Genomic DNA, 18,711 nt, shown 5'->3' with positions numbered 1-18,711 from the left:
GCCCCTTAGGTCTCTTTTATATCTTTCCCCTCTCACCCTAAACCTATGCCCTCTAGTTCTGGACTCCCCCACCCCAGGGGAAAGAGCTGAACAGGCTGGGGCTGTATTCCCTGGAGCGTCGGAGGCTGAGGAGTGACCATATAGAGGTGTACAAAATTGAGGGGCATGGGTAGGATAAATAGACAAAATCTTTTCCCTGGGGTCGGGGAGTCCAGAACGAGAGGGCATAGGTTTAGGGTGAGGGGGGAAAGATATAAGAGAGACCTAAGGGGCAAGTTTTTCGCGCAGAGGGTGGTACGTGTATAGAATGAGCTGCCAGAGGAAGTGGTGGAGGCTGGTACAATTGCCACATTTAAGAGGCATTTGGATGGGTATACGAATAGGAAGGGTTTGGAGGGATATGGGCCGGCAGGTGGGACTAGATTGGGTCGGGATATCTTGTCGGCATGGACGGGTTGGACCAAAGGGTCTGTTTCCGTGCTGTACATCTCTATGACTCTACCCTATCCATGCCCCTCATACTTTTGTAAACATCTATAAGCCTCAGCCTCTGCTCCAGGGAAAACAGCCCCAGCCTGTTCAGCTTCTCCCTGTAGCTCAAATCTTCCAACTCTGGCAACATCCTGGTAAATCTTTTCTGAACCCTTTCAAGTTTCACAACATCTTTCCGATAGGAAGGAGACCAGAATTGCACGCAAAAGACCACCATATCCTCTGGCAGCTCATTCCATACATGTACCACCCTCTGCATGAAAAGGTTGCCCTATAGGTCTCTTTTTATATCTTTCCCCTCTCACCCTAAACCTATGCCCTCTAGTTCTGGACTCCCCTACCCCAGGGAAAAGACTTTGTCCATGCCTCTCATAATTTTGTAAACCTCTATAAGGTCACCCCTCAGCCTCCGACGCTCCAGGGAAAACAGCCCCAGTCTGTTCAGCCTCTTCCTGTAGCTCAGATCCTCCAACCCTGGCAACATCCTTGTAAATCTTTTCTGAACCCTTTCAAGTTTCACAACATCTTTCCGATAGGAAGGAGATGAGAATTGCACACAATATTCCAACAACGGCCTAACCAATGTCCTGTACAGCAACAACATGACCTCCCAACCCCTGTACTCCATACTCAGACCAATAAAGGAAAGCATACCAAACGCCGCCTTCACTATCCTATCTACCTGCGACTCCACTTTCAAGGAGTTATGAACCTGCACTCCAAGGTCTCTTTATTCAGCAACACTCCGTCGGACCTTACCATTAAGTGTATAAGTCCTGCTAAAATTTGCTTTCCCAAAATGCAGCATTTCACATTTATCTGAATTAAACTCCATGTGCCACTTCTCAGCACATTGGCCCATCTGATCAAGATCCTGTTGTAATCTGAGATGACCCGCTTCGCTGTCCACTACACCACCAATTTTGGTGTCATCTGCGCACTTATTAACTGTACCTCTTATGCTTGTAATCAAATCATTTATGTAAGTGACAAAAAGTAGAGGACCCAGCACCGATCTTGTGGCACTCTTGCTGGTCACAGGCCTCCAGTATGAAGAACAACCCTCCACCACCACCCTCTGTCTTCTACCTTTTGAGCCAGTTCTGTATCCAAATGGCTAGTTCTCCCTGTATTCCGTGAGATCTAACCTTGCTAATCAGTCTCCCATGAGGAACTTTGTTGAATGCCTTACTGAAGTCCGTATAGATCACATCTACTGCTCTGCCCTCATCAATCCTCTTTTTTTCTTCCTCAAAAAACTCAATCAAGTTTGTGAGACATGATTTCCCACACACATAGCCATGTTGACTACCCCTAAACAGTCCTTTATCTTTCCAAATACATGTACATCCTGTCCCTCAGGATTCCCTCCAACAACTTGCCCACCACCAGGGTCAGCCTCACTGGTCTATAGTTCTCTGGCTTGTCCTTACCATCCTTCTTAAACAGTTTGCCAACCTCCAGTCTTCCGGCACCTCACCTGTGGCTATTGATGATACAAATATCTCAGCAAGAGGGCCAGCAATCACTTCTCTCGCTTCCCACAGAGTTCTAGGGTACACCTGATCAGATCCTGCGGATTTATCCACTTTTATGCATTTCAAGACATCCAGCACTTCCTCCTTTGTAATCTGGACGTTTTGCAAGGTGTCACCATTCCCTACATTCTATATCTTCCATATCCTTTTCCACAGTAAATACTGATGCAAAATGCTCGTTTAGTATCTCCCCCATTTTCTGCGGCTCCACACAAAGGCCGCCTTGCTGATCTTTGAGGGGCCCTATTTTCTCCCTCGTTACCCGTTTGTCCTTAGTATATTTGTAAGAATCCTTTGGATTCTCCTTAATTCTATTTGCCAAAGCTATCTCATGTCCCCTTTTTTCCCTCCTGATTTCCCTCTTAAGTATACTCCTACTGCCTTTATACTCTTCTAAGGATTCACTCGATCTATCCTGTCTATACCTGACATATGCTTCCTTTTTCTTAACCAAACCCTCAATTTCTTTAGTCATCCAGCATTCCCTATACCTACCGGCCTTTCCTTTCACCCTAACAGGAATATACTTTCTTTGGATTCTCGCTATCTCATTTCTGAAGGCTTCCCATTTTCCAACCATCCCTTTACCTGCGAACATCTGCCCCCAATCAGCTTTTGAAAGTTCTTACCTAATACCGTAAAAATTGGCCTTCCTCCAATTTCGAACTTCAACTTTTACATCTGGTCGATCCTTTTCCATCACTATTTTAAAACGAATAGAATTATGGTCGCTGGTCCCCAAAGTGCTCCCCCACTGACACCTCAGTCACCTGCCCTGCCTTATTTCCCAAGAGTAGATCAAGTTTTGCACCTTCCATAGTAAGTACATCCACATACTGAATCAGAAAATTGTCTTGTACACACTTAACAAATTCCTCTCCATCTAAATCCTTAACACTATGGCAGCCCCAGTCTATGTTTGGAAAGTTAAAATCCCCTACCATAATCACCCTGTCATTCTTACAGATAGCTGAGATCTCCTTACAAATTTGTTTCTCAATTTCCTGCTGATTATTAGGAGGTCTATAATACAATCCCAATAAGGTGATCATCCCTTTCTTATTTCTCAGCTCCACCCAAATAACTTACCTGGATGTATTTCCAGGAATATTCTCCCTCAGCATAGCAACAATGCTATCCCTTATCAAAAATGCCACTCACCTTCCTCTCTCGCCTCCCTTTCTATCCTTCCTGTAGCATTTGTATCCTGGAACATTACATTGCCAGTCCTGGCCATCCCTGAGCCATGTTTCTGTAATTGCTATGCTATCCCAGTCCCATGTTCCTAACCATGCCCCGGGTTCATCTGCCTTCCCTGTTAGGCCCCTTGCATTGAAATAAACACAGTTTAATTTATTAGTCCCACCTGCCTGCCCTGAGTGTTTGACTCGCTGCTGTTCTCAACTGTATCAGTCTCAGATTGATCTCTTTCCTCACTATCTCCCTGGGTCCCATCCCTCCACCTTACTAGTTTAAATCCTCCTGAGCAGTTCTAGCAAATTTCCCTGCCAGAATATTAGTCCCCTTCCAATTTAGGTGCAATCCGTCCTTGTACAGGTCACGTCAACTCCTGAAGAGATTCCAATGATCCAAAAATGTAAATCCTTCTTGATGTAATGAACCATTTAATCATTAGATTATTGATATATTGGGTCAAGCAAGAAAGCAACTGATAAAAATGAACTAACCAGGGAAGAGTTAGTCAGATCCCCTCTCCTGATCACTGTCCAATAACCTTTAGTTGTTTGGTTCAACAGTAATAAGTTTGGACAATGCTGAAGTCTCAAAATTGAGAGAAAAATATTTAATAACCAGATAATGGCTACTTCCACAGAGCTTCCAACATGGTTATGTATACAGAATATTATAACAAGACTGGAGGAGAGCATTTCTTCACAATCTTTTAAGCCTCTAAGCAATAGTACATATTTGTAACAGTGTGCATTAGTCAGAGCACCATACTGCCACCTAGTTTCTCCTTTTCAATGCCTTCCCTGTACCATGCCTCCCTTACCAGAATCTTTAATGGCCAACCTCTTTCCCTTCTCCAGATGGTAGAAGAGCCACAACTGCTCCTTCCCTGTATTGAGCAGCTGCAGCTATCTGAAATAGAGATTTTCAAAGATATACAGCTCTTTGAGTGAAGTAATCTATCTTATCTCAGTCCTAAATTGTGGACTCCATCTATAAAGAGATAATTATATCAGGGCTCTCAAAAGAAGCAACCCATCAATATAATCATTGAAACGATTGAGAGCTTTATTTCATTTAAAGCATTACCTGTGGTCTTTTGACCCAATATGAATAGTTGGATCAAAATTAAGGACTGTCATGTGTCAATTTCAAGCAGGTTGCTTATATTTGAGAGATATGAGCGCAGTCAGAAGGCTAACAACTCTCCCTGCAGACCTGAAGGAATGTACTGCCTTCAGAATGAGATGTTGAACTGAGGACTCATCTGCCTCTAAGAGATTGTAAAAATATTCCATGGTCTTTTTTGAAGAGGATGCGTAAGGGAGATATTTTTGCTGCCGTGGTTGTTGTTTATCCCTCGATCAATGTCACACAAGTAGTAGTCTGTTTGTTATCACCTGGATCTGATCTAAGCTCTGGAGCCTGATCACATCCAATTGTAAATGATGGTGGACAATTAAGTAATAGATGATGGAGACTTCATATGCTGTCCCATCCTCAACTATTCGGTGGCCAAGCACAAATGCAAAAGATAAGGCTGAAGTATTTGCATCAATCTTCAGCCAGGGGTGCCACATGGATGATCCATTTTGGCCTCACCCTGAGGTCCCCAGCATCACAAAAGACAGAGGAGATAAACTCCAACCAATTCCATTTCACTCAATGTGTTATCAAAAATGGTTGAAAGCACTGGACACTGCAAAGGTATAGGCCAGAGGCTGCTCAAACAAAAACAGTAGCTGTGAACTGAAGCTACCTGAGCCCCAGTTGATGTCTCTGGCTTGCTTGAACTGGTTCAGCTCTGAGGGATAACGTAAGGGGGATATCCTTATTTGATGGAAGAGTACTGAGGTTAGCCTAAAGGTGACCTTGGAGTGAGCCTGTAGTGGAAAGACACCTAAATACTTGAATGAGCTGGGGAGCCATCAAGACACCACAGTTTGCGAAGGTAAGGAAAAGGGATAAAAATGGTGGATTTCAGTGTGCCGTCAGTGAAAATGCTGAAGAGCAACCTTTGCAAACCCACACTTCAATGTGGAGAAGACCCCCAAGATCTGGAAGAGATGCTTGGCCAGTAAGTTTGCTTAATATATTTCAACCACATGAATCTGCAACCTTTTGTTATAAATTCTGTGTCTTTTGGTCGTGCTCCACAACCACCTGATGAAAAAGCAGTGCTTCCAAGCTAGTGCCTCCAAATAAATCTGTTGGCCTATAAACTGGTGTTGTGTAATTTTTAACTTTGTCCACCCGAGTCCAACATCGGCACCTCTGAATCAAGCATTCCAACAGTAATTCTAAAGACTTGTGCTCCAGAACTAGCAGTGCATCTTGCCAAACTGTTCCAATACAGCTACCATGCAGTTTCGACCTGACAATGTTGGACAAATTGCCCAGTATATCCTGTACACAAAGTGGGACAAAACCATTCCTACTAATTACTGTTCTCTATCTATTCTTGATCAAAGTGGTGGAATGGGTCATTGGTTATGTATCAGTGACTGGTGTATAAGGACACCCACATCTCACTGTACCTGCCTCTTTCCCAAAGTTGTCAATCTCACCATTTATCCAGATGATACTTCATCTCCCAAGCATTTGTCCACTCTCTCAACTTGTTCAAATCATACTGAAGCATTTCTGCATTCACTTCACAGTTCACTGTCCTATCCAGCTTTGCGTTGCCTGCAAACACGGTGATATTATGTTTAGTTCCCTCCTTTAAGTACAGGTTGATCTCCTATAATGCACATTTCATCAGTGTGACTTGGCTGTAACGTGCTTGGTGAATTATGGAAGCATTTTTTTAAAACGCAAACTCCTGTTGGCTATTACGCAATTCTGCCCCTGGCACGAGGTGTCGCAATGCACTGAGGACTGGACTCACGTCGACATCACATGTCAGTCGGCTCGCATGCTTTCTGTTAGAGTGCTTCCTGAAAGGTACAGTGCTGTACTCACTAATTTTCGGTCCTGGTTTTTGTAAATCTCACTTTTCCATGAATATGGATGGACAAAGTTGCAAGAATGTCAACAGAATGCATCCAGATGAAAGAAATCACAGGTGGTAGCCATAAAAGAAAGGTTGTAACACCTGAACAGAAGCTATATGTTATAAGGTGTTTTCAGTGTCATGAAAAAGCATGTGCTATTGTTCATGCAGTCTGCACTACGCATCATCAGAGACAATGCGGAAAGAATTAAAGCAAGCTACGTTGCTGGAACAAGTGTGCTCACAGATGTGTGAGATCACAAACAAAGGAACTAGATGGCCACTAAGTGTGTAAATAGAAGATCAATTGATAAAGCAATCTAGGATCACCTTTCTCACTGTAAAACAGAAAGCCTTACCAATTTATGAGGACCTTAAGGAAAAAGGCTGAAAATCCTGCAGATGAGCCTACCTTCAGTGCTAGTAGTGGCTGGTTTGCTGGATTTAAGAACCGCTATACTTCTCATAACTTAAACTTATGTGGTGAAGCTGCCAGTGCAAACGAGGAACGTCCCCTGTCATTTCCTCCCATGGTGAAAAAATTGATTTGAGGAAGAAGGCTACACCTTAGATCAAATCTTCAATTTGGATGAGACAAGTTTATACTGGAAGCGAATGCCATTCTGAGTCTACCTTCCTAAGAATGAAGCGCACGCTCCAAATTTTAAGGTCACAAAGGATTGTATGACTGTGTAGGGTGTGTCATGGACTAAGCCAGACCACTCAAAACATTCTTAAGCAGGCAGTTCAAACCAAAACTTTGCAATTTATTTTGGTAAGTGTACAGTGAAAATTAACCAGATAAAGTTAGCTAGATTGACGACTAGATTTTAAAACACACATAAAAATGTATTCACAAAATTACGCAATGAAACACGAATAAAGAACCCCTACAGAACTCGATCTCTCCAACTAGACTTAATTATGCTGTTCTGAATCTATACAACAGTCCCAAAAAGCAAACTCCTTTCAAAAAGACAGTATTAATGGCACACATGTTACAGGTTGAAGTTGAAGGGCAGAACAGAGAGTTTCCACATCGCTCCCTGTTGAATTTCCAACCAGTTCAAGACTGAACTAAAACTGCTCAGCTCAGCGAGAAAGCTGACCACTCCCCTTTTTATACAGGTCACTTCTAAAACATGACCACTTTTACCTGAAGCCTCATCTGTTTACATATAAATAAAAAGCCTCTAAAATCTTTTCATATCGGTACCAAACCAGTCTGATTGGACCCTGGCCTAGTTTATTGCCCCTCTGAAAAAATCAAGGAGAGACTCTCCTTGAGCTGTGGAACAGCTTTTAGAAGAAAAAGGGCATGTGCCAATGCTAGTGGACATTTAAAGCTTAAGCTTGTGGTAGTGTACCACTCAGCTAACCGGAGAGCCTTGAAAGTTTATCTTAAGTTCAGTCAAGGTGTTTATTTCAAGTCAAGCAAAAGAGATTGGATGATGGAGCAAATTTTTTGACCTTTTATAATTGACATTCTGAAAGATGTTTTTAGAAATTATGGCAGGAGAAAAACTTTGGATTTCAAGATTCCTCTTATTCTGGACAATGCACCAAGCCATCCTTCCACCTTTGGTGAGCTTTCTGAAAACATCAAAGTGCTATTTCTATCTCTAAACACAACCTCTCATTTAACCATGGACCAAGTGCAATAGCAGCTTTTAAAGCTTATTATTTAAGGTGCACATTCAGGAACCTGATTGCAGCTACTGAGGAGGATAATAAGGATAGTGTTCTTCAATTTTGGAAGAGCTATAACGTTAAGAATGCTATTGACATCATTGTGAAGACCTGGGGTGATGTCTATAAAGACTGCTTGCATGCAGTTTGGTGAAAGCTTCTCCCAGATTTTCTTCATGATTTTAAAGGCGTTGAACTGTCAGAGGAGCTTCCAGCAACTAAAGAATGTTGTGTCACTCTTGCAAAGCAAGTTGGATTTGAAGAAGTGGAGACTGAGGATTTTGAGGAGCTGCTTAAATCCTCTGTCTCCGCAGCTGATCGGCAATAACGTATTGCTGCAGGGAAAATTGAAGCTGGAGGTGAAGACTATGAAGTCAAGGCTGCAACACCACAAGAGGTTTCCACTTCTCTTTTGTCTTCTATCCTGAGGGAAATGAAAGAGCAGTTGAAGCTCTTAGAAGACAGTGAACACAATGCTGAATGCAGCAATATAGCAGTTTGTGGCATAATGTTATCTGGCACCCTATGAACAGCTGCTAATGGATGGCAGAACAGTCAAAACTAGATACCTTTTTTAAAGCTAACCGTCAAGAAACAGTCTGAGGACAGCAAACCATGGCCATCCACTTCCTGGTCTGAATATCATTTTTCGTCTTAAGCCTGCACCCAGAACTGCACCTGGAAAGTGGTGGTGATGCTGATGATGACTCTCAGACCTTGTCTTAATACAGTACTGTAACCCAACAAACTCAAACTCTAACAAGTTGCCTTCCAGTTTTTCAGGGTGAGCTATTAAATTTACTGTGTTATTTCGTTAACATATATGGTTTTAATGTTTATTTAGCCTAATACAAATGAGACCACATTCTAACTATTTTTGTTTCGATTTTTACTGATATTTTTCGTGGTCTGCTGCTAACGCTACGTTTCCCATATGCTCCATTATTTCTGTTGCACGGTTTTCCATAATGCAAGGTCACTCATGAATGTTGCCAATAACTTGGGTCAAGCACTGATCCCTCTGGTAATCTGATGGACACTGCTTATTCCTTTTTCTTTGTTTCCTATCTGCCAACTAATTCCCCCCAGGCCCATGCAGTAAACTTGTACATGCTAATCTCTTCTGTTGGATCTTAGTAAAAGCCTTCTAGGAATCCAAATTAAATTACATACACTGGCTCCCTAACATCAACTCTATTAGTTATATCCTCAAAGTTCCAATACATTTGTCAAGCATGATTTCCCTTTCATAAATCCATACTGATTCTGTCAGTAATTTCTTCCATTAAATCTTTTATACTGGACTGTAGCACAGCATCAGGAATAGGGAAAAGTCTAATCATCAATTATACTCTGTATTCTGTCTCCCTTTTTCTAAATAATGGCGTAAACATTAGCTACCCTCAAATCCATAGAATCTGTTCCAGGGTGTAACTGACTGACTGCCTGCCAATGCATCCACTATTTCTCTGATCATTTCTTTAAGTACTCTGGGATGTAGACTATTGACCCTGGGATTTTATGACCCTTTAATCCCATCATTTCCCCAATGCCATTGCCCTACTAATGCTGATTTTCCTTCTCTTTCACCCTCTCACTAGACCCTGCATTCCTCAACATTTTTGGGACATTATTTGTATCCTCCTTTGTGTGAAGTCAGGATCAAAATATGTATTTCATTGGTTTGTCATCTTTGTTCCCCATTATAACTTCTTCTGTTTGAACTTTGAACATCAAGTTCATTTTCTTGTCCATTCCCCCAGATTCCTTGCTTCTCTTTGTGTTCAGAAATTTATTAGTATCCATTCTGAAAATACTCAGCAACTATGTCCACAGACTAATGGGAAAAAGAACTCGAAAGATTCAGATCCCTCTGAGTGAAAACTTCTCCCCTCTTTGTAGAGTGAAATGGCTGACCTCTTATTCTGACCCAGTGATCCAATTTGAATCTTCTGCAGTTGGGGAAACAGCCTCTCAGCATTCACCTTGTCAAGTTCTCCATTTTGTTTTTAAGTAGGTGACCTCTTCTAAACTGCAGAGGATATTGGCTGATTCTGTTTAATTTCTCTGTACTATACTTATTCCTCAAATGAATCTAGAGTGAATGTTGTAACCCTGACAAAGTAAGTATGTCCTTCCTTCTGTAAGGAGACTTAAAGAACACAGTATTTCACAGTGCCAAATACGTATAGAATGACAACAATGCTTCTTTTATTCTTGTACTCCAATCCCTTTGTAATAACGATGACTGTATTCTTTATCTAATTTCCTGATGGACTTGGATTAGTCATGGAAAATTGACAATGTACAAGGAACCCTAAATGGCTCAACATAGGTACCATAATTTCTCTCACAGAGCTTAAAATTCTGTTTTTCTATATTTCTTAATGGCTGTGTTTACTGGCACCCAGGAGCATATGTAGTTGTATTGAAATCTCTGAAATAAATTGAAATCGTTGTAGGGAAAGTCACCAGTCTCGAAGTCAGAATTTGGACTCAACAACAGAGTTTATTGTACAAAGAAAGCGGAGCTCCGGGGAGATAGAGACGTCCAACAGCACGGCTGTCAGCTGCGAGCCTTCTCTCACCCTCTGAGCACGTGTCATGATACTTTATACATTTCATGGTATAATGAGCCAGCTATCCAATCTTTGTGCAGCATAAGTTTGTTTACAGAAAACATTAGTGTCATTGTCAGTTTCAATTCAGAGGAATGTTATAGAGTCATTGTCAGTTTCAGCAGCTACGCAGAAGTCCATTGCTGCAGTAATTGGTTGTGATCGTTCTTCCTGAGAAGGAAGATAATTTTCCATTCCTGCAAATTTAAGGTATTAACACTTGTATACAAGCAGTCTCGGATAGTTAACATTTTTTGTTGAAGGTGGTGACTGGACTCAGACACTTTGGCGAGCAGTAGACATTACTGATGTGTATTCTCTCCCACACCCACCTTTAACTAATTTTCTATATTCTCTCTCTATTTGCTGGTGTCCTGTTGGCCTCAGGCAGTTTTTTGTATGCTTCGCTGTACTTTTCCATGTAATGACTCAGTGGCCATCTTGTGTGCTGTGACCAATTTGTGGCACAGCAGCCATTTTGTGTCTGTGTGTCCTGCGTCAGCATGCTCCGTGTCAACTCCCACTTCTAATAAAAAATGAAAACCTAGCACCCTAAAAAATGAAAATATATAGGTGAAGAGAAGATATCTTAACTTGAAATTTTGTTTCTTGATATTTGAAAAATCAGCTTTATTGCGCATCTAGACGCATTATTAAAAGAAAATGGAATTGAGCATGTGCAGTTGAAATATATTAGTCGCTGGTGTCTGCAAATACATGCATAGAGACATAGATATAGTGACAGCACAGTGATGAGCACTTTAGCCCAAAATGTCCATTAATGCTAACTCCATTTCCCTGCTGTTGGCCCACATCCTTCTAATTCTTTCCGATCCATGTATTTGTCCAAATGCCTTTTTAAATGTTTACGCACCCACCTCAAACAATTCCGGTGGGAACTCATTCCACCCTCTGTGTGTAAAAAAAAAAAAGAAGTTGCCCCATAGATTCCCTTTTATTCTTTCCCCTCTAACCTTAAAGTGATGCCCTCTAGTCCTCAATTCCCAATCGTGGTGAAAAGTCTGAGTGTATTCACCCTATCCATGCCGCTCATGATTTTATACACTTCTACAAGATCCCCCCTCTGTCTCCTACGCTCTAATGGAAAAGTCCTAACTTGTCCAACTTCAGACCCTTGAGTCCTGGCGACATCCTTGTAAATTTCTTCTGCAATCTTTCCAATTTAGTAGCATCGTTTCGACAGCGAAGTGGCCAAAAATGAATACAATACTCTTGCATTCCTTTGCAGTCTCTGGCATCTTCCTTACAGGTTTTTTTTTCCTCCTAGCTTTCTATCATTAGCAGAGGTTGATTTGTTACTTGAAGGCCACTTTCTGATGTTTGGACGTAACATTTGGTTTTCAGGGCCTTCCCAAGGATAAAGCTTTCATTATAAGATTTTTTAAAACAATGACATTGAGCAGGAAGCCAAAATAAATTACTGTTTTTTCCATCTTCACCCCATGTTGCTTGAATGGGAACTTGCAGATGATGGTGCCACATTGTGCTTGTACATGGTCAGGTCATGGATTTGGAAGATGCTTTCAAAGATATCTTGATGAATTACTGCTATGCATTTTGTAGATGGTACACAGTGCTGTTGATGCTGCTCCTGCTGAGTCACTGATGAAGGGAATGAAGGTTGAAAATGGTGAACCAAGTGTCGATCAAGTGTATCACTTTCCTGACTTAAAACTAATCTCCATTCTTGCTATCACCAAATGTCAAACTGCTAGAAATTTTTTGCTAACAGCACTCTGGTGTCACTACACCCCAGTTTCAAGCAGGCAACTTACTACCACTACCTAAGGGCATTGAAGGATGAGCAAACAATGCTGCTCACCTTCCATTAATGAATACAAAGTTCAGGTAAAATGGAGGAAACTGGTGATTGGACAACCTAGAACAGCTACACAGGAGAGAAAAGTCATTTAAAATCAAAAAGAGTTTGAGCTGAAGAGAGAGAAACAAAAATAATTCTCTTCAGAGCAGGGTGTGAGAACTTGAGAGTCAACAAATAACTTTTTTTAATCTCCATTTTAAAATTATTTCTCCTATTGCTGGATGGTATCATTCTTGTGTTGTTGGAGCTATATTCCAACAGTCCATCTTCCGCAACTACACTGGCCCCACCCCCCATCTTTTCCTCCGCTACATCGATGACTGTATCGGCGCCGCCTCGTGCTCCCACGAGGAGGTTGAACAGTTCATCCACTTCACCAACACCTTCCACCCTGACCTCAAATTCACCTGGACAGTCTCAGATTCCTCCCTCCCCTTCCTCGACCTTTCTATTTCTATCTCAGGCGACCGAATCAACACGGACATCTACTACAAACCGACCGACTCCCACAGCTACCTGGACTACACCTCCTCCCACCCTGCCCCCTGTAAAAACGCCATCCCATTCTCCCAATTCCTTCGTCTCCGCCTCATCTGCTCCCAGGAGGACCAGTTCCAAAAACGTACAACCCAGATGGCCTCCTTCTTCAAGGACCGCAATTTCCCCCCCGATGTGGTCGATGATGCCCTCCACCGCATCTCTTCCACTTCCCACTCCTCCGCCCTTGAGCCCCGCCCCTCCAACCGCCACCAGGACAGAACCCCACTGGTCCTCACCTACCACCCCACCAATCTCCATGTACAGCGCATCATCCACCGTCATTTCCGCCACCTCCAAACGGACCCCACCACCAAGGATATATTTCCCTCCCCTCCCCTATCAGCATTCCGTAAAGACCACTCCCTCCGTGACTCCCTCTTCAGATCCACACCCCCCACCAACCCAACCTCCACTCCCGGCACCTTTCCCCTGCAACCGCAGGAGGTGCAAGACTTGCGCCCACACCTCCCCCCTCACCTCCCTCCAAGGCCCCAAAGGAAGCTTCCATATTCGCCACAGATTCACCTGCACCTCCACACACATCATCTATTGCATCCTCTGCACCTGATGTGGCCTCCTCTATATTGGGGACACAGGCTGCCTACTTGCGGAGCGTTTCAGAGAACACCTCTGGGACACCCGGACCAACCAACCCAACCACCCTGAGGCTCAACACTTCAACTTCCCCTCCCACTCCACCAAGGATATGCAGGTCTTTGGACTCCTCCATCGCCAGACCACAACAACACGACGGTTGGAGGAAGAGCGCCTTATCTTCCGCCTAGGAACCCTCCAACCACAAGGGATGAACTCTGATTTCACCAGTTTCCTCATTTCCCCTCCCCCCACCTTGTCTCAGTCAAATCCCTCGAACTCAGCACCGCCTTCCTAACCAGCAATCTTCTTCCTGACCCCTCCACCCCCACCCCAGTCTGACCTATCACCCTCACCTTGACCTCTTTCCACCTATCACATTTCCGACGCCCCTCCCCCAAGTCCCTCCTCCCTACCTTTTATATTAGCCTGCTGGACAAACTTTCCTCATTCCTGAAGAAGGGCTTATGCCCGAAACGTCGATTCTCCTGTTCCCTGGATGCTGCCTGACCTGCTGCGCTTTTCCAGCAACACATTTTCAGCTCTGATCTCCAGCATCTGCAGACCTCATTTTCTCCTATATTCATCCAGGCAAGTGGAAAATGTTCCACCAGACCTTTTTAGTGCCACTAATGCCTTTAGATGCTGGACAGACATTGAGGAGACAGGATTGTTCCTCACTGCAGAAATCATAGGATTTGATCTCCTCTTGGCTGGTCCATTTACTGCTCAGTGATAACTCTAAGAATGTTGTTTGTGGGCTCAGTAATGGTAATTTCTTTTGATGTCATGGGGAGGTGGTTAAGTTCTATCCTGCTGAAGGTAATCATCTGGCGTTACGTTGGTGTGAATGGTGCTTGTTACTTGCCAACTTGAGTCTCTATGTTGTCCAGGTCTTGATACCTGTGGACATTGACTATATCAGTATATGAGGAGTTGCAAATTGTATTGAACATTGTGCAATCATCCCCTCTTCTCACCATCTGGAGGGGAATGTCTTTGTAGAAGAAGCTGAAGGTATTGGGCTTGGGACACTATCCTGAGGAGATCTTGCAGAAAAGTTCTGGGATTGAGATGATTAACTGTCAACAACCACAACTATCTTTCTTTGTGCTAGATATGGCTATCCATTCTATCTATGCATTTCATCATCCTGTACACCTCTATCAAACCCCCGCTTATCCTCCTTCAAGTCATTCTATTCTGGTGACTAGACCCCTAACATTTCCCATGGCCTGAGAATGGGAGTCAGGATCTCCAAAATGGAGTTGCATCTCTCAATTCATTACAAAACAACTTATACTTCCTACATTGTCAGAATACAGCCGAAAGAGTAGATGAAATCAGTAGTCAGTGATTTTTTTTTTTGCTTCTGGAACTGAGAAAATTACCATGAGTCTCATTCTTGGATACTTAGCATGCAATAGTCTGATGTTTTGGTGTTTATTTTTCAAAAGGCTGTGTTGCTAACACCCAGGAGCAAAATCTCTGAAATGTAAATAATAACCGAACAAACCTTTTAGTAAGGAAAATCAACTGTGAAGAGAAAATATTTTTCCAGTTTTTAAAAAATCTGCTTTATTTTGCTCATGGATATTTTTATTTAAAATCTGAGGTGAGCATGCACAAGCAAAGTTTATCATTGGATGGTTGGTGTCTGTTGACCCTCTCTTTTCCAAAATTAGTTCAATTCTGGAAAGATTTGTTCAAACTGGGAAGTACCAAATATAACCCCTCTATTCAAGAAGAGAAGTTGCAGAAAACAGGAATTATAGTCCGGTTAGCTTGACATCCGTTGTGAAGAAGGTGTTACAATACATGAGTGGTTTGTCTAGGTTAGGTTAGGTTAGACAGATTGGGCTGGTTTCCACTCTCTAGTTCAGAGCAGTAATTGACGTATATAAGATGGCCTTGACGAGGTGATGTAGAAAGATTGTTTCCTTGTCAGTCAGTCAGAACAAGGGGCACTGTTAAAATTTGGGTTGTTAGGTAAGGGAATCAAAATTTGTCAGAGGTAAGTAGGAATGTGGAATTCAAAATGCAAGCAGATCAACAATCTAATTGAATGGCAGGGCACGTTTGAGGAGCTAAATGTTCTGTTTCCCTTATTTGTTTGGTAAGAATGGGTTTAATTTATATAAGTGTCTATGTTATGAACCATTTTCACAACTCAACTATATTCGTTTGCACACTTACAGGTTCCTAAAGTGAGTAGACCTTGTGAAATCGATTTAAACATTTGCAATGTAAAAAAAACCCAGTGATTGAACACAGCACAACTTTATACGCAGACATGACTGTACCTTTTGCACGCAGAAAGTATTATCAGAATAGAGCCTCTGCTGTGTGTTCTCAAAATTTTTCATAATTGCATTGCAGTCCATTGGTGGGTTTGAGTGGTCTGCTTCACAATCTGTACATCACGTTGAATTTAAATTAAATTTAGCAAATTTGCTTTTGACATTGAGGTCTTGATATTTCAAGTTCCAGAAGAATAATTGTATAAGTAATTATACAATTACCTGGGTTGGTAAAGCTTCAAAAACTCAGTTGGACTTGAAGCATTAATTGGCTTGTATTACAACTATTCATGTAAATGGTTATTATCCCTAATCTTTTATTCGGTGGCGATCAGGGAGAAAGTAAAAATGTGTTAGTGACACAACATTTCATTTATATGCCTGTATGTTCTTCCTTAAACCAGAATTGTAGGTAAAATCAGACATCTACTGAGAACTTGCATATTTAAAACACAATCATTAGTATGTTATCGCAAAACGTCTGACTCCTCAGATCAGGCAACATTTGTGGAGGGAGAAGGGTCATTGATCTGAAAAGTTAACTCTATACTTCCTTGCTAAACTCATTGACTGTTCCCAGCATTATCTGTTTTTATTTTCAAATTTCTGATAGTGATATTTTTGTTTCGAATAAATTGATACTCTTAAGTAAATTAGCTGGAGAATTCACTCTCTCAACATGCGCTTTGAGGCTTTGGAAGAAGAAAAAAATCAGCAGAGATCAGAAGCCACAGTGAAGTTCTGTCAGTTGTCAATATTGTAATTAATATGATACAAAATTTAACTAATGATGTGAAAAGAGTATCAGCACCTCCTCTTCAGCTATTATAACACTGTACTAACTGATTAGTGTGTTTTTTTTTCTAGTCTTAATGTGTCTGCGTTTACTTTTTCAGGTAACAGATAAGGGTCTGTGGACAGATCTTTTGGAAGAATTCAACTTTCCAAGAGGTTGCGCCAATGCAGCTTTTGCTTTGAAGCAGTACTACCTGAGGTGAGTGATAATGGGGAAAATAAGTCTCATCATCCTTTTTACTTAATGGACTCTATATTGACTTGTGTACATATAACATTCAAATGATTTTAACCAAGAATTTATTTACTGTGCTGTTTAATTATCATATTAGAAGGCTCCTGATGCTTTTAATTATTTCAGGGCTGCACCATATTTTTGCAGCATGCAACTTGCAAATTTATATCCACTGTGAATTTGTTTGATCTCTGTATTTGCTTGATTTGGTACAAAAATATAAGATTTTTTTAGTGGACTACCTGCAGCAGTTGGCAGCCTTCCCACCACAGAGCTGCTGCTACTTCTGCCAGGGGCTTTGTTACCATGTACGCACACTCTTCCATCGAGCATTATCTTCTCTCATCCACTCTAGTTCATCTGCAGCTACTCTGTAACATCCTCTGCCAGATGTCGATTAGATAATGCCATAAAGCACCAGACACTATTAGCTGTCTTCAACAGTAATAGTAGTACTCTAGTGTGAAATATTTAAATTTTAAGGGCTTTCTGGTGCAATTCCAAGAACAGAAACATTTTTTCTGCTAGGAAAATCTGGTAGATTTCCAGAAGGGCAGCATGTACGTTCAGAAAGTAAGAAGGAAACTAATTACTCAAGAGATTGTAATGATCCAGGCTCTGAGGTTTCTATTAAAAATAGCACAGGGTCTAGCTAGATGGTAAGAGGCTCTGATTTGGACAATATGCACTTCCTGTCTTTGCAGTCTGTTTACTAACCCTTTGAGTTTAAATAATTTAGAAGTGGTGGTCAACTGCTGTTCTTAAACACAATTGATAAAATCACTTTGAGCAATACATTGTTATTGCTGTTTCAATGTTATTACTAGACTATTTAAATCCTGGTGTATTTTGAATACAGTGGAAGCCTAGAATTAAGAGTTAAATGATGACTATGCAACCATTGTCAGTTGTCTGCAAAACCATTCTGATCCTTTTTGGGAATGGAATCTGCCATCCTTATCTGCTCTCATCTACATGTGATTCTAGGCCTACAGCAATGTGATTGATTCTCAAGTGGCCTCTGGGCAATTAGGGGCAGGCAATGAATGCTGAATTGGCCAATGATGCTCTCATCCTGTGAATGAAGTAAAATAATTTTCCATAGCTTATTGTATGTTTATGATATTGAGGCAATAATACCATTTGGCATGACTGACTAACTTTCAGTTCTTTACTTTGTATCATCATCTGATCTGTTTTAAAAATAGTTGGAATTTACTTTTAACCGTATTTTGGTTCTGCTTTATTTCTGACTTTGTGAATATTTATTTTAAATAGTTGATTTTATGATTTGCTCCCATGTAATCAAATATTTGCTGTTTCCAGTGCTTATTTCCAGTATAATCTCTACATAGTTTTCTATCAATTTTCCAGAATATTTCCCTCCACGTTCCAAGAAAGATAAAGGACAAGATTAATAAACCAAAGTTCACAATTCATTACAGGCACAAAACCGAAGTTAGAAATAGGGGTGGCATTAAGTCATTTGGCCTATTGATCAACCTCCTCCATGCAGTAAGACATGGTTGATTTATTTATGACAATAATTCCAGTTTCTTGTCTGATCCCATAACTTTGGCTCTCTTGTTGATTTAAAAAAAACTGATGTCATCTTGGTTGTTGCACTGTTGATCTTGAAATCATGGGCTAGATGTTTATTGGTGCAAAATGGTCACAATAACAAATTTTAGTTCTGAGGAAGGGTTACTGAACCTGAAACTTTACCTCTGATTTCTTTTCACAGATGCTGCCAGACCTGTTGAGCTTTTCCAGCAACTTCTGTTTTTGTTTGTGAACAAATTTAGTGGAATTGCTTGTGCCCAATCTGTAGGTGTGACTAAGCCACTGCTAAATTTTACAGGACTACTTTTTTATAACAAC

The 18,711-nt window shown here is 41.4% G+C and overlaps 1 protein-coding gene across 1 annotated transcript in view; it reads left to right on the top strand.

Moving 5' to 3' along the window:
* Positions 1-18,711, top strand: part of LOC122563310 (AT-rich interactive domain-containing protein 2-like) — a 265,104-nt gene that overhangs the window by 87,709 nt on the left and 158,684 nt on the right. Inside the window, exon 3 of the mRNA XM_043717025.2 lies at positions 16,697-16,794. Coding sequence (XP_043572960.2) covers positions 16,697-16,794 — 98 coding nt within the window. The remainder of the gene's footprint in view (positions 1-16,696; positions 16,795-18,711) is intronic.

The sequence above is a fragment of the Chiloscyllium plagiosum genome, unplaced genomic scaffold (assembly GCF_037043375.1).
Source record: "Chiloscyllium plagiosum isolate Xiang-an unplaced genomic scaffold, Cpla_swu_hap1 HiC_scaffold_26, whole genome shotgun sequence".
NCBI classification, from domain to species: domain Eukaryota; kingdom Metazoa; phylum Chordata; class Chondrichthyes; order Orectolobiformes; family Hemiscylliidae; genus Chiloscyllium; species Chiloscyllium plagiosum.
Note: the sequence above shows the minus strand (reverse complement) of the source record. Positions and strands in the feature narration are given on the sequence as shown.